Here is a 13,399-nt window from a genome sequence, read left to right as displayed (position 1 = left end):
AGAGTCTGTCATACAGAGTGAAGTAAGTCAGAAAGAAAAAGACAAATACCGTATGCTAACACATATATATGGAATTTAAGGAAAAAAAGTGTCATGAAGAACCTAGGGGTAAGGCAGGAATAAAGACGCAGACCTCCTAGAGAACGGACTTGAGGTTATGGGGAGGGGGAAGGGTGAGCTGTGACAGGGCGAGAGAGAGTCATGGACATATACACACTAACAAACGTAGTAAGGTAGATAGCTAGTGGGAAGCAGCCGCATGGCACAGGGATATTGGCTCGGTGCTCTGTGACAGCCTGGAGGGGTGGGATAGGGAGGGTGGGAGGGAGGGAGACGCAAGAGGGAAGACATATGGGAACATATGTTTATGTATGACTGATTCACTTTGTTATAAAGCAGAAACTAACACACCACTGTAAAGCAATTATACCCCAATAAACATGTTAAAAAAAAAAAAAAGACCCACTTCAGACCTAGAGACACATACAGACTGATAGTAAGGGGATTGAAAAAGATATTCCATGCAAATGGAAACCAAAAGAAAGCTGGAGTAGCAATTCTCATATCAGACAAAATAGACTTTAAAATAAAGACTATTAGAAGAGACAAAGAAGGACACTACATAATGAACAAGGGACTGATCCAAGAAGAAGATATAAAAATTGTAAATATTTATGCACCCAAAACAGGAGCACCTCAATACATAAGGCAAATACTAACAGCCATAAAAGGGGGAATCGACAGTAACACATACATAGTAGGGGACTTAAACACCCCACTTTCACCCATGGACAGATCATCCAAAATGAAAATAAATAAGGAAACACAAGCTTTAAATGATACATTAAACAAGATGGACTTAATTGATATTGATAGGACACTCCATCCAAAAACAACAGAATACACATTTTTCTCAAGTGCTCATGGAACATTCTCCAGGATAGATCATGTCTTGGGTCACAAATCAAGCCTTGGTAAATTTAAGAAACTTGAAATTGTATGCAGTATCTTTTCCGACCACAACGCCATGAGACTAGATATCAATTACAGGAAAAGATCTGTATAAAATACAAACACATGGAGGCTAAACAATACACTACTTAATAACGAAGTGATCACTGAAGAAATCAAAGAAGAAATAAAAAAAAATACCTAGAAACAAATGACAATGGAGACACAACGACCCAAAATCTATGGGATGCAGCAAAAGCAGTTCTAAGGGGGAAGTTTATAGCAATACAAGCCCATCTTAAGAAGCAGGAAACATCTCGAATAAACAACCTAACCTTGCACCTCAAGCAATTAGAGAAAGAAGAACAAAAAACCCCCAAAGTTAGCAGAAGGAGAGAAATCATAAAAATCAGATCAGAACTAAATGAAAAAGAAATGAAGGAAACAATAGCAAAGATCGATAAAACTAAAAGATGGTTCTTTGAGAAGATAAACAAAATAGATAAACCATTAGCCAGACTCATCAAGAAAAAAAGGGAGAAGACTCAAATCAATAGAATTAGAAATGAAAAAGGAGAAGTAACAACTGACACTGCAGAAATAAAAAAGATCATGAGAGATTACTACAAGCAACTCTATGCCAATAAAATGGACAATCTGGAAGAAATGGACAAATTCTTAGAAATGCACAATCTGCCAAGACTGAAGCAGGAAGAAATAGAAAATATGAACAGACCAATCACAAGCACTGAAATTGAAACTGTGATTAAAAATCTTCCAAAAAACAAAAACCCAGGACCAGATAGCTTCACAGGCGACTTCTATCAAACATTTAGAGAAGAGCTAACACCCATCCTTCTCAAACTCTTCCAAAATATAGCAGAGGGAGGAACACTCCCAAATTCCTTCTACGAGGCCACCATCACCTTGATACCAAAACCAGACAAGGATGTCACAAAGAAAGAAAACTACAGGCCAATATCACTGATGAACATAGATGCAAAAATCCTCAACAAAATACTAGCAAACAGAATCCAACAGCACATTAAAAGGATCATACACCATGATCAAGTGGGGTTTATTCCAGGAATGCAAGGATTCTTCAATATACGCAAATCTATCAATGTGATAAACCATATTAACAAATTGAAGGAGAAAAACCATATGATCATCTCAATAGATGCAGAGAAAGCTTTTGACAAAATTCAACACCCATTTATGATAAAAACCCTCCAGAAAGTAGGCATAGAGGGAACTTTCCTCAACATAATAAAGGCCATATATGAAAAGCCCACAGCCAACATCATCCTCCATGGTGAAAAACTGAAAGCATTTCCACTAAGATCAGGAACAAGACAAGGTTGCCCACTCTCACCACTCTTATTCAACATAGTTTTGGAAGTTTTAGCCACAGCAGTCAGAGAAGAAAAGGAAATAAAAGGAATCCAAATCGGGAAACAAGAAGTAAAGCTGTCACTGTTTGCAAACAACATGATACTATACATAGAGAATCCTAAAGATGCTACCAGAAAACTACTAGAGCTAATCAATGAATTTGGTAAAATGGCAGGATACAAAATTAATGCACAGAAATCTCTGGCATTCCTATATACTAATGATGAAAAATCTGAAAGTGAAATCAAGAAAACACTCCCATTTACCACTGCAACAAAAAGAATAAAATATCTAGGAATAAACCTACCTAAGGAGACAAAAGACCTGTATGCAGAAAATGATAAGACACTGATGGAAGAAATTAAAACTGATACAAAGAGATGGAGAGATATACCATGTTCTTGGATTGGAAGAATCAACATTGTGAAAAAGACTCTACTACCCAAAGCAATCTATAGATTCAATGCAAGCCCTATCAAACTACCACTGGCATTTTTCACACAACTAGAACAAAAAATTTCACAATTTGTATGGAAACACAAAAGACCCCGAATAGCCAAAGCAATCTTGAGAACAAAACACGGAGCTGGATGAATCAGGCTCCCTGACTTCAGACTATACTACAAAGCTACAGTAATCAAGACGGTATGGTACTGGCACAAAAAACAGAAAGATCAATGGAACAAGACAGAAAGCCCAGAGATAAACCCACGCACATATGGACACCTTATCTTCGATAAAGGTGGCAGGAATGTAAAGTGGAGAAAGGACAGCCTCTTCAATAAGTGGTGCTGGGAAAACTGGACAGGTACATGTAAAAGTATGAGATTAGATCACTCCCTAACACCATACACAAAAATAAGCTCAAAATGGATTAAAGACCTAAATGTAAGGCCAGAAACTATCAAACTCTTAGAGGAAAACATAGGCAGAACACTCTATGAGATAACTCACAGCAAGATCCTTTTGGGCCCACCTCCTAGAGAAATGGAAATAAAAACAAAAATAAACAAATGGGACCTAATGGAACTTCAAAGCTTTTGCACAGCAAAGGAAACCATAAACAAGACCAAAAGACAACCCTCAGAATGGGAGAAAATATTTGCAAATGAAGCAACCGACAAAGGATTAATTTCCAAAATTTACAAGCAGCTCATGCAGTTCAATAACAAAAAAACAAACAACCCCATCCAAAAATGGGCAGAAGACCTAAATAGACATTTCTCCAAAGAAGATATACAGACTGTCAACAAACACATGAAAGAATGCTCAACATCATTAATCATTAGAGAAATGCAAATCAAAACTACAATGAGATATCTCACACCAGTCAGAATGGCCATCATCAAAAAATCTAGAAACAATAAATGCTGGAGAGGGTGTGGAGAAAAGGGAACCCTCTTGCATTGCTGGTGGGAATGTGAATTGGTTCAGCCACTATGGAGAACAGTATGGAGGTTCCTTAAAAAACTACAAATAGAACTACCATATGACCCAGCAATCCCACTACTGGGCATATACCCTGAGAAAACCAAAATTCAAAAAGAGTCATGTACCAAAATGTTCATTGCAGCTCTATTTACAATAGCCCGGAGATGGAAACAACCTAAGTGCCCATCATCGGATGAATGGATAAAGAAGATGTGGCACATATATACAATGGAATATTACTCAGCCATAAAAAGAAACGAAATTGAGCTATTTGTAATGAGGTGGATAGACCTAGAGTCTGTCATACAGAGTGAAGTAAGTCAGAAAGAGAAAGACAAATACCATATGCTAACACATATATATGGAATTTAAGAAAAAAAAATGTCATGAAGAACCTAGGGGTAAGACAGGAATAAAGACACAGACCTACTGGAGAACGGACTTGAGGATATGGGGAGGGGGAAGGGTGAGCTGTGACAGGGCGTGAGAGAGGCATGGACATATATACACTAACAAACGTAAGGTAGATAGCTAGTAGGAAGCAGTCGTATGGCACAGGGATATCGGCTTGGTGCTTTGTGACCACCTGGAGGGGTGGGATAGGGAGGGTAGGAGGGAGGGAGACGCAAGAGGGAAGAGATATGGGAACATATGTATATGTATAAGTGATTCACTTCGTTATAAAGCAGAAACTAACACACCATTGTAAAGCAATTATACCCCAGTAAAGATGTTAAAAAAAAAACATTCTGCAATGCATTTCTATGAAATGCTAATAAAATACTTTGGTTTATAGAATTAAACATTTTCGCCCCTTTGTATACCAATTATTCCTTCAAGATCAATAGTAAGTCCAAACAAATTCTGAGGGCCTAAAAGTAAGCTCATTAGTTTACAATAGAGTTCCCAAAGTGTGTTCTTTGGGATGATGTTAAGCATTATGTAAAATTTAAAGAGAAAAGAAGAAGTTGTATAGTCAAGAATAGCTTGCAAGCAGCAGGATGAAACACGTCACGCATATTTCTTAACTGTATCAACTTCTCAAAGCCTTTACTGGGCTAATGTGCATTGTGCATGTCTCTGAAAGAGGGACATATAATATGAAGCATTTCTCAAACTCACTTGGCTGACAAACTGCTTTCTGCAAATCTTCTCAAGGAACTATCCCTCAAAAGGTATTTTGGGAAACACTGGAGGTTCATAGGTTCATTTTCAGTAAACATATACCACGGGAAGCAGAGAGCTTGGTTCCCCTTAGACCTCAAGTTACTGACATAGACAAGATCACTGACATTTTTGACTCTGACTTACCTAACTTATTTGCTTCAATCTAATTTTATTTTATGCCGATTCCTCCTCACAATAAGATAGGCAGTGAAAAATGGGAAGCTAAAGTAAACCTTACTCATGACAAAAATACAACAAAATTAGGACTTCACTGGTGGCACAGTGGTTAAGAATCCGCTTACCAATCCACCTACCAATGCGAGGGACACGGATTTGAGCCCTGGTCCAGGAAGATCCCACATGTCTCAAAGCAACTAAGCCCGTGCGCCACAACTACTAAGCCTGTGCTCTAGAGCCCGTGAGCCACAGCTACTGAGGCCCGCACACCTGGAGCCCGTGCTCTACAACAAGAGAAGCCACTGCAATGAGAAGCCCGTGCACTGCAAGGAAGAGTAGACCCCGCTCGCCGCAACTAGAGAAAGCCCACGTGCAGCAACGAAGACCCAATGCAGCCAAAAAAAAAAAAAACAACAAAATTAATCCCTTACAGGGTCAAAATAAAACTTTTCTCATTTTTCTAATATGTAACTAGGTTTATTTTTATTATTTATTTATCTGGCTGTGCCGCATCTTGGTTGCAGCAGACAGGATCTTCGTTGCCGCATGTGGGATCTTTAGGTGCAGCATACGGGATCATTTTTAGTTGTGGCATGTGAGACCTAGTTCCCTGACCAGGGATCAAACCCCGGCCCCCTGCATTGGGAGTGCTGAGTCTTAACCACTGGGCCACCAGGGAAGTCTCCCATAACTATGTTTAATTTCATTTTAGGTTACACAGAGTCTACAAAACACAGCATTCATTTTTTTTCCAAACTCCATCCCGTTCCTCCTCAAAACACCAGTCTATTAAAGCTAACAGTTGTCATAAGTGGAACTGAACACTCAAAGGGAGGCTAACTTCACTCAGAAAGAAGCTTTATATTTCATCCAACTTGTGACACATTTCTTGAGCACCTGCCGTGTGCAAGGGAACATGCTAGGAAAGGGGGTGCAATCCCCCCCTCCTCATGGAGCTTATCCTTGGACAAGGGGGCCCGCTACTGAATGAATACTACACAGAACTGGCATAAGAGGTCAAAAGAGCCTAGCATGAAAGCATCTGACCTGATGTAAAAGGTCACGTGAAAGCTGTGATCTTAAAGATAAACAGTAGAAATGAATCAGTAGAAAGAAGGGTAAGAGCAGTTTAGGTGGAGAGAAGGTGTGCCATGGCTGAGAGGCAGGAGAGAGCAGAAAGAAATGAAAACAGGCCCACGTGATGCCAGCGAGCGGAGACGGGAGGCCCAGGAGAGAGAAGCTGGGCAGCTGGTAGGGCTGGTCAGGAACCCAGCAGCAACCTCTTCAGTGAAACAAAGGAAACATTTACCTTTTTGGACGTTACGTAATTGCTTCCAAAGCCAGTGGTGGCACTCAGATATTTCACCAGAGGATCGAGAGACTCGGGCTTTTGGTGGAAAAGCCAGACCTGGAAAAGAAGAGGGTGTCAGTGATTCTTCTCTTCTGCCCAAGGTGAGTGAGGCTGGAGGGGATGTACAATCAGCACTTTACAGAGCCCCAGACAAATCCTAAAAGTCCTCCTGAACAGCATCAGCTCACTGTGATGCCTTCATGAACCACTACTATAATTCGAAGGAAGACAGTAGGGCAGCCTGCTTAATAGCATCCTGTGAAATTTTTATTTAAAGCAAAAAACCATATTTTAGCTGTCTCTTCTCTTAATCCCCAGATTAAAGTTCATGCCATGTGGTCTGGAGCTTATTCAGAGTGGATACTCAGCTCACGCCACAGTAAAGTATGGGTCACTGATGTGATATTTTATTAATAGATAAGCACACACACGTACAACTTTCAAAAGATGTACGTGGTAAAAAGTCTTCCTCCCCAATTTTCTAGCCACCCAGTTCTCCTCTCTGGAAGCAAACACTCATGCTACTGTTTTGTATATTCTTCTAAGGAAATCTATTTGCTTAAAAACATATATATCCATTTCTCTTATGCAAATGGAAGCAAAATATACACACTACTCCACACTTTGCATTTTTCACTTGAACAGGCCTTGGAGATACTTTCAAATCAGTATATGAACATTTTATTCTCTTTTAAAGTAGCACAGTATTCCATTTCATGGATGTGCCACACTTTATAGAATCAGTTTTCAACTGCTAGACCTAGAGGTTCTTTCCAGTTTTTGCTATTACAAACCTCACTGTGATGAATGATGAATACATCATGCCATATAAGTTTGAGTACATCTATAAGATAAATATCAAAGATGGAATTGCTGGGTTAAGGGTATGTGTGTTTATTATTTTGAATGATCTTGTCGAAGAGTCCTTGATAGAGGCTATATGAGGCTACTCTCCCCCAGCAATGTAGAAGAGTGCTTATTTCCCTAGACCACTGCCAATATAGTACGTTATCAAACTTTCTAATCTTTGCTAATCAGAGTTGAAAAACAGTTTTTCATTATAGTTTTAATTCGCATTTCTCTTAGCAGGAGTAAGATTAGGCATCTTTTCATATGATTAAAACAGTTTCAAAACTCTCTGTTCGTGTCCTTTGCCTATTGTTCCAATAGGTTGTTTTTCTTGATTAGTTGAAGCTCCTTAGATATTAAGAAAATGTAACCCTTTATCTATGGTATGAGTAGCAGGTGTTCTTCCACTTTGTGGTTACTCTTTCGAGTATATGTGTAGTGAGAATTTTAGTCATGTAAAATTTTTTTGCTTTTATTAAATCAAAATTTTCAGTCTTTTCTTTTATGGTTACTGGGTGTAGCTAAGCCTCCACACTCTTAAATTATTTTATAACTTCCCCGTTTTTGTTTTTTTTTGGCAGCACCAAGCAGCCTGTAGGATCTTAGTGCCCCACCCCCCGTATTTTTTTCTAGTAACTATATATTTTAATTTTTATGGATCTTTTAACTTACCTAGAATTTTATTTGACAGTAAGGTAAGAAGAAAAGATCCTATTCTATTATTTTCTGAATAAACCATCTTTTCCCCATTGTTTTGGAAGGCCATCATTATCATCTACCAAATCCCTGTACGCTATGGGCCTATTCTCAACTTTCTATTCTGTTCCATTGATCTGTCAGTTCACATGCCAGAACTATACTTGTTTCATTAAGATGGTCTTCTTTAAAACCTCAAATGCTGAAATACAGAATCCTTTACAATAAGCCTTCTCTCATTTACTCCTATAATTCCTATTTTATAGTTAATAGCAAAAGGCTTAGATGAGTGAAAAACATGTGCCCAAGGGTTCACAGCCAGAAACTGGAGAAATGGAATTCGAACAGAATTACTGTAATTCTATAGTAATAGAATTATATATAGCACATTCTTAACCACTGTGCTTTAGGCCACTCAGGTTCAAACCATCTAAGGAGATAAAACTTATCCAAAGATTGAAGAGATTCTTGCTACACACGTGGTGTGCTCAAACCCTCATTTGTATCCACCAGCATATATAACCATCACTAAGTGGTAATTACCTGCCACCCATCCACACTGAAGGAAATTACAGCAGGGTCACAACAAACTTTTAAAACTGTGACACTGGGGTCATGCTGCTCATCTCATCCAAATCCAACCTATCCTTCAGAGCCCGGATTAAGCCCGACTCAGCAAGCAAAGCCTCCTCCAACTAGTCCAGCCCCCCTGTGATCCTCCTTTCTGATTATTCCTACAGTACTTGCCACCAGATGACAGAATGTCTTACTTTCTTGTCTATTTTCTCTATTCATTCTTTTTTTCTAAACATGACTCTAAGCTCCTTAGTAACTTCTAACTATTTTGACTTCTAACTAGATTTTGACTTCTATTTCCACACCACCGACACTCAATATATACTTGACCTCTAGACTTGATTTTCAGTGACATAAATGTGCGGAATGAGTGCCCTAAAGGACTATTCATTATCTTAAATAGTTTGACATATATATTAAGAAATAATTAAAATTAGTTTAAAAGTACTTGCTTCTACTGTGTGTCTCTACAATCAATGCATTTGTTTCTGCAATGTTTACCAAAAGAAGAGTGCCAAGTCAATTCCCTTAACGTTTGCCTTAATTTCAATTCAGCTACGATTTAAGAATCTGTTAAGTATGAGCACTACAGTGCTAGGCTCTCGGGTTTTCAAGATGCCTAGCAAAAGTCCTGAGGGAGCTAAATGGAGTGAGGGAGACACACACACAGAACTGACTTTAGTACAATAGAATTTCAACCAGATGGTGTAAAGCACAGAGGACAAATAAATTTCATCTTGTATGATGATTCTGATCCATTAGTAGTGGATGTCGTTGGGCCTTGAGTTGAAAAACACTCAGAGACATCATTTATGTAAGCAGAACAGAGTATTATGATCCATTACTAATGTCTGCCATTGATGAGGAAACACATGCAATCCACACATGTGCGATTTAAGGAAACGAACTTGTTTTCTAATAAAGTAACAACTCGATTCTCGAATATTAACAGAGAAAAGAGAACCTTCCCATAAGGAAATGGAGCTGGACTTCGTTGCCTCTACTCTTGACCCATGAAACACACCTTCTCCACAGGAAATCTCACACTGACTGCCCAGCCACCGTCTTGCTTTGCCTGCCGCTGCAGTATTCCACACTGTGCTCTCCTCCGGCTCCTCATGTATTTTGCTTCTGCAGAAGTGCTGTCCCCACAACCATGGTATCCAGTGCCATGAAACATACTAAACTTTCAAAGTTCACTCCTAATGCTCAGAACTTAGTCCTAAACAGGACCTTGATTATTCAGAGCTTGTTCTCTTATCTTTTCTGTTAAGATTGTTTCTAAACCAGTGAACTTACAGTCTACATCTGTGAAGTGAATACAATATATTAAAACTCTAGTAACATACCAGTGCTTCTGTTCCATTGTATGGTGTCAACGTGAAAGCATTTGCGAAAAAGCGGAACTAAGAAAAAGAAAACCATAGTCATTTCGTGGTGGTTTAGTCACAAAAGCATTATTCATTTAAATATTAATAAAAGACAACCTGCATTTCTTATTATAGAGCATTTTTTAAGTTTCAAAAAATAAAGAAATCTAAATAAGAAATATCACTTAATCTCCATTACTCCAATCAACCACTTTTAACATGAAGGCATATTTCCTTCTCATCTCTTTTCTCTGCCTGCTATAATGGAGGGATATTTTTTTCCTGAGCTCTACAAGGAGGGACATTTCCTAAAAGCAACATTTTCTAATGTGTGCTGGAGGACACTGGTCCTGCAAGATGGTCAAAATACAAAACAAACAAGCAAAAACATGATTCTATGATCATACAATGCACAATCGTACACTTTTGGGGAACTTTTAATGCATCTGACTACATTAAAAGCTCAGAGAAATCCAGTTTGATATCGTTTTAACTCGTTATTGACCGGGGGATTTTTGCAGAAACTAATGCCTGTAGCCGGTAATTTGTTATGAATATTGAAACGTCTCTAGTCAATAACGTTTGGGTAACAAAAGACGTATTAATATGTCTCTGAGACGTATATAACATATTAATGAGACATAATATACGTCTCAATAATGTGTGAACACAGGTTTCCCAAAATTATATAATCATAGAACTCTTGGGATCTATGGTGCATGACCAAAGAAACATTCCCTTAAAGAAAAGTGGACACTCAGATGGTGGTACAGTCGGAATATCAGGTAGTATGAAGCAGAGATTACATACTAAGTAACATCAAAACCCTTGAATGAAATGGAATTCTGCCACCTTTAGATTCAATTTCTTATTTCCCAACCCTTAAACACAACTTTTTGGTTCCAACTCGAACAGCTTAAGTAAACTAAGACAAGAAGTATTCATCACTTACCAGCCATATGATTGGCATGATCAACGTCCACACAAAGGGAGGCATAATTCCATATGTCAAATTGGTCAACACTGTACCTGGGCACGCTACACTGGAATACAGACCCTGGGAACACAGAGAGGGGTAGCAATTAATTTTAATTCAATATACTTTGAGTCACCTATGTGCTAGTTAATAAAGGAGATACACAAATGAGCCAGCAAGCCAGGGCATCAAGGATCTATGCTCTAAGTTGTCCTTGAAGCTGGGTAGACCATTTCAGTTTAAGAATCATGTACTGAGAACTCACTCTGAGAGGCACTCAGGATGCAAAAAATAGTAAGATAAAGTCTCTACTCTCAAGAAACTTAGAGAACAAAGAATAACCAAGCTTGAAGCTGGACGAGAAAAGTAGGACCTGGTTACCTGAGTTTTCCATGTTAATAGCTTAATTGAAGATCAGCTGACCAATCAAAATAAGCTGTGACAAAGCGAGAGAGTGGCATGGGCATATATACACTACCAAACGTAAGGTAGATAGCTAGTGGGAAGCAGCCGCATAGCACAGGGAGATCAGCTCGGTGCTTTGTGACCGCCTGGAGGGGTGGGATAGGGAGGGGGGGAGGGGGGGAGACGCAAGAGGGAAGAGATATGGGAACATACGTATATGTATAACTGATTCACTTTGTTATAAAGCAGAAACTAACACACCACTGTAAAGCAATTATACTCCAATAAAGATGTTAAAAAAATAATAAGCAGTTAAGATAAAAAAAGACATACACAGTAAAGTCTTTGCCTGCAAGAAGTTTCTGATCTAGTAAATACAGACAACGAAACCTCAACTGTGTCTGTTTCCCTGCAGGTATATAAGGTCCATATCTCCAGCTTGAGTTGGGAGCTCCTGGCATCAGAGAGGAATGAGGGCTGTGTGTGGTTCCACAAAGACCTCCTCCAACTGAAGATCTCTAAATCAGGTTCTTAGCCCAGGACTCATCATTTTAGAAAGATCTGTTCTATAAAGAGAGCCCCAGTTAACATACGGCATGTATTAGTAATAGAAGAGGCCCTGGGTGGCCTTTAGTAATCCTTGGAGCACTGGGATTTGTTTTACTAGTTTATTTGGTTTAATTTTCACTGCATTTTACCTTATTTTGATGTTGACCATTTTAATTTATAATTTTATTACTTTTAATCTTATTATTTTTCTTTTAAACAAAAATAGAAAATGCCAGTGTAGCACAGTCAGTTCAGTGGACAGAAAGTACCCTGAGCATCAAAAGCTGGAAGGTCTTCTTCTTTATTCAGTGCTGCAAGGGCCTGGAGGTGCCTGACACGGATAATCCAGCCCCCGAGAGTCCCCCTGATTTACCAACAGTCCTCTGAAAACAGTCAGGAGTCTTAGAGACCAAAAATTCTTCCCAAGAATATTTTGCCCCAAAGATAGCTAAGGAAAATTTCTTATTCTGGGAACTAGCCAGGAACAGTTAGGGCCTTTTCAGCCCTAAATGAAGACATCTGTGAACTAAAATCCAGGGCTTCCAACACATACAACTTTCTGACATTAAGCAACAAAAGAAACAAGCAAGGAGGCCGTCTTATCCAAGACTACAGTCACCCCACACGTTTAATCCTAGGGAATGAGTGTGACGACCCTGAGTACTTCCACAAGGCCTGTGTGAGGGGCCATTCATGGATGGTTAGTCTTTCAGGTAGCTTGTACAGACCTAACAACATTTCCAGTCATACAAGGCTTCAAAGGGAGGTAGTTCTTTATTAGCTACTTCTCTATTCATAAAAGCCAAGGAGAAAAATCACAGGCTGCAAAATAATCACACAGATTTTAGGAGGCGGCAGCATCAGCTAAATCTCCCTTTTCTGTAAAAGATGAAATCCCAAAACTTATCTGACAATTGAGACAAGCAAAATCCCAGAGCTTATTATGAAAAGAGAAGCTAATCCACTCTGACCTTACCCCTAAAAGGGAGTTTCCAGAGGACAAGCAGTTGTGACAAGTTTTTAAACATCTCAAGAAATCTCAGGAGGAGGCTCACAACTGGACCCACACACTGAGCTCAAATAATAACAAGAAGAACAGTCAACACACAAACACACATAAGCACATGCACACACAGGTGCAGACCACATGACCACAGACACCCATACCCAAGCACACATACCACATATACAATCACATTCATATACATATGCACACACCCAAAAACACCACACATGTGCATGTGGATAGGCACACTCACACGTGTATGCATGCACACAAGCACACACCCTTCCACCCCCCACGCATTCACGCCCACATGTGTGCAGACACATGCACACACGCACACAAGCACACACACACACATTCCGAGCACAAAGCATGGCTGTGACTGCTTCGTACCAATCCCATCATTCAAGCCTCCCAACAAATCTATGAGGCAGGCACTATTATTATCCCTGTTTCTCAGATAAGGAAACTGAAGTACAAGGAGATTAAATAATTTGTCC

General features: G+C 39.2%; 1 protein-coding gene across 1 annotated transcript in view; it reads right to left on the bottom strand.

Moving 5' to 3' along the window:
• The window catches only part of HSD17B7 (hydroxysteroid 17-beta dehydrogenase 7), a 41,554-nt gene that overhangs the window by 14,583 nt on the left and 13,572 nt on the right, over positions 1-13,399 (bottom strand). Inside the window, exons 6-8 of the mRNA XM_027099210.1 lie at positions 10,916-11,020; positions 9,943-9,999; positions 6,431-6,529 (exon numbers count right to left, since the gene is read on the bottom strand). Coding sequence (XP_026955011.1) covers positions 6,431-6,529; positions 9,943-9,999; positions 10,916-11,020 — 261 coding nt within the window. The remainder of the gene's footprint in view (positions 1-6,430; positions 6,530-9,942; positions 10,000-10,915; positions 11,021-13,399) is intronic.

Source organism: Aethalodelphis obliquidens, unplaced genomic scaffold (assembly GCF_003676395.1).
Source record: "Aethalodelphis obliquidens isolate GAN/ISIS:26980383/991018 unplaced genomic scaffold, ASM367639v1 scaffold130, whole genome shotgun sequence".
Lineage (NCBI taxonomy): Eukaryota > Metazoa > Chordata > Mammalia > Artiodactyla > Delphinidae > Aethalodelphis > Aethalodelphis obliquidens.
Note: the sequence above shows the minus strand (reverse complement) of the source record. Positions and strands in the feature narration are given on the sequence as shown.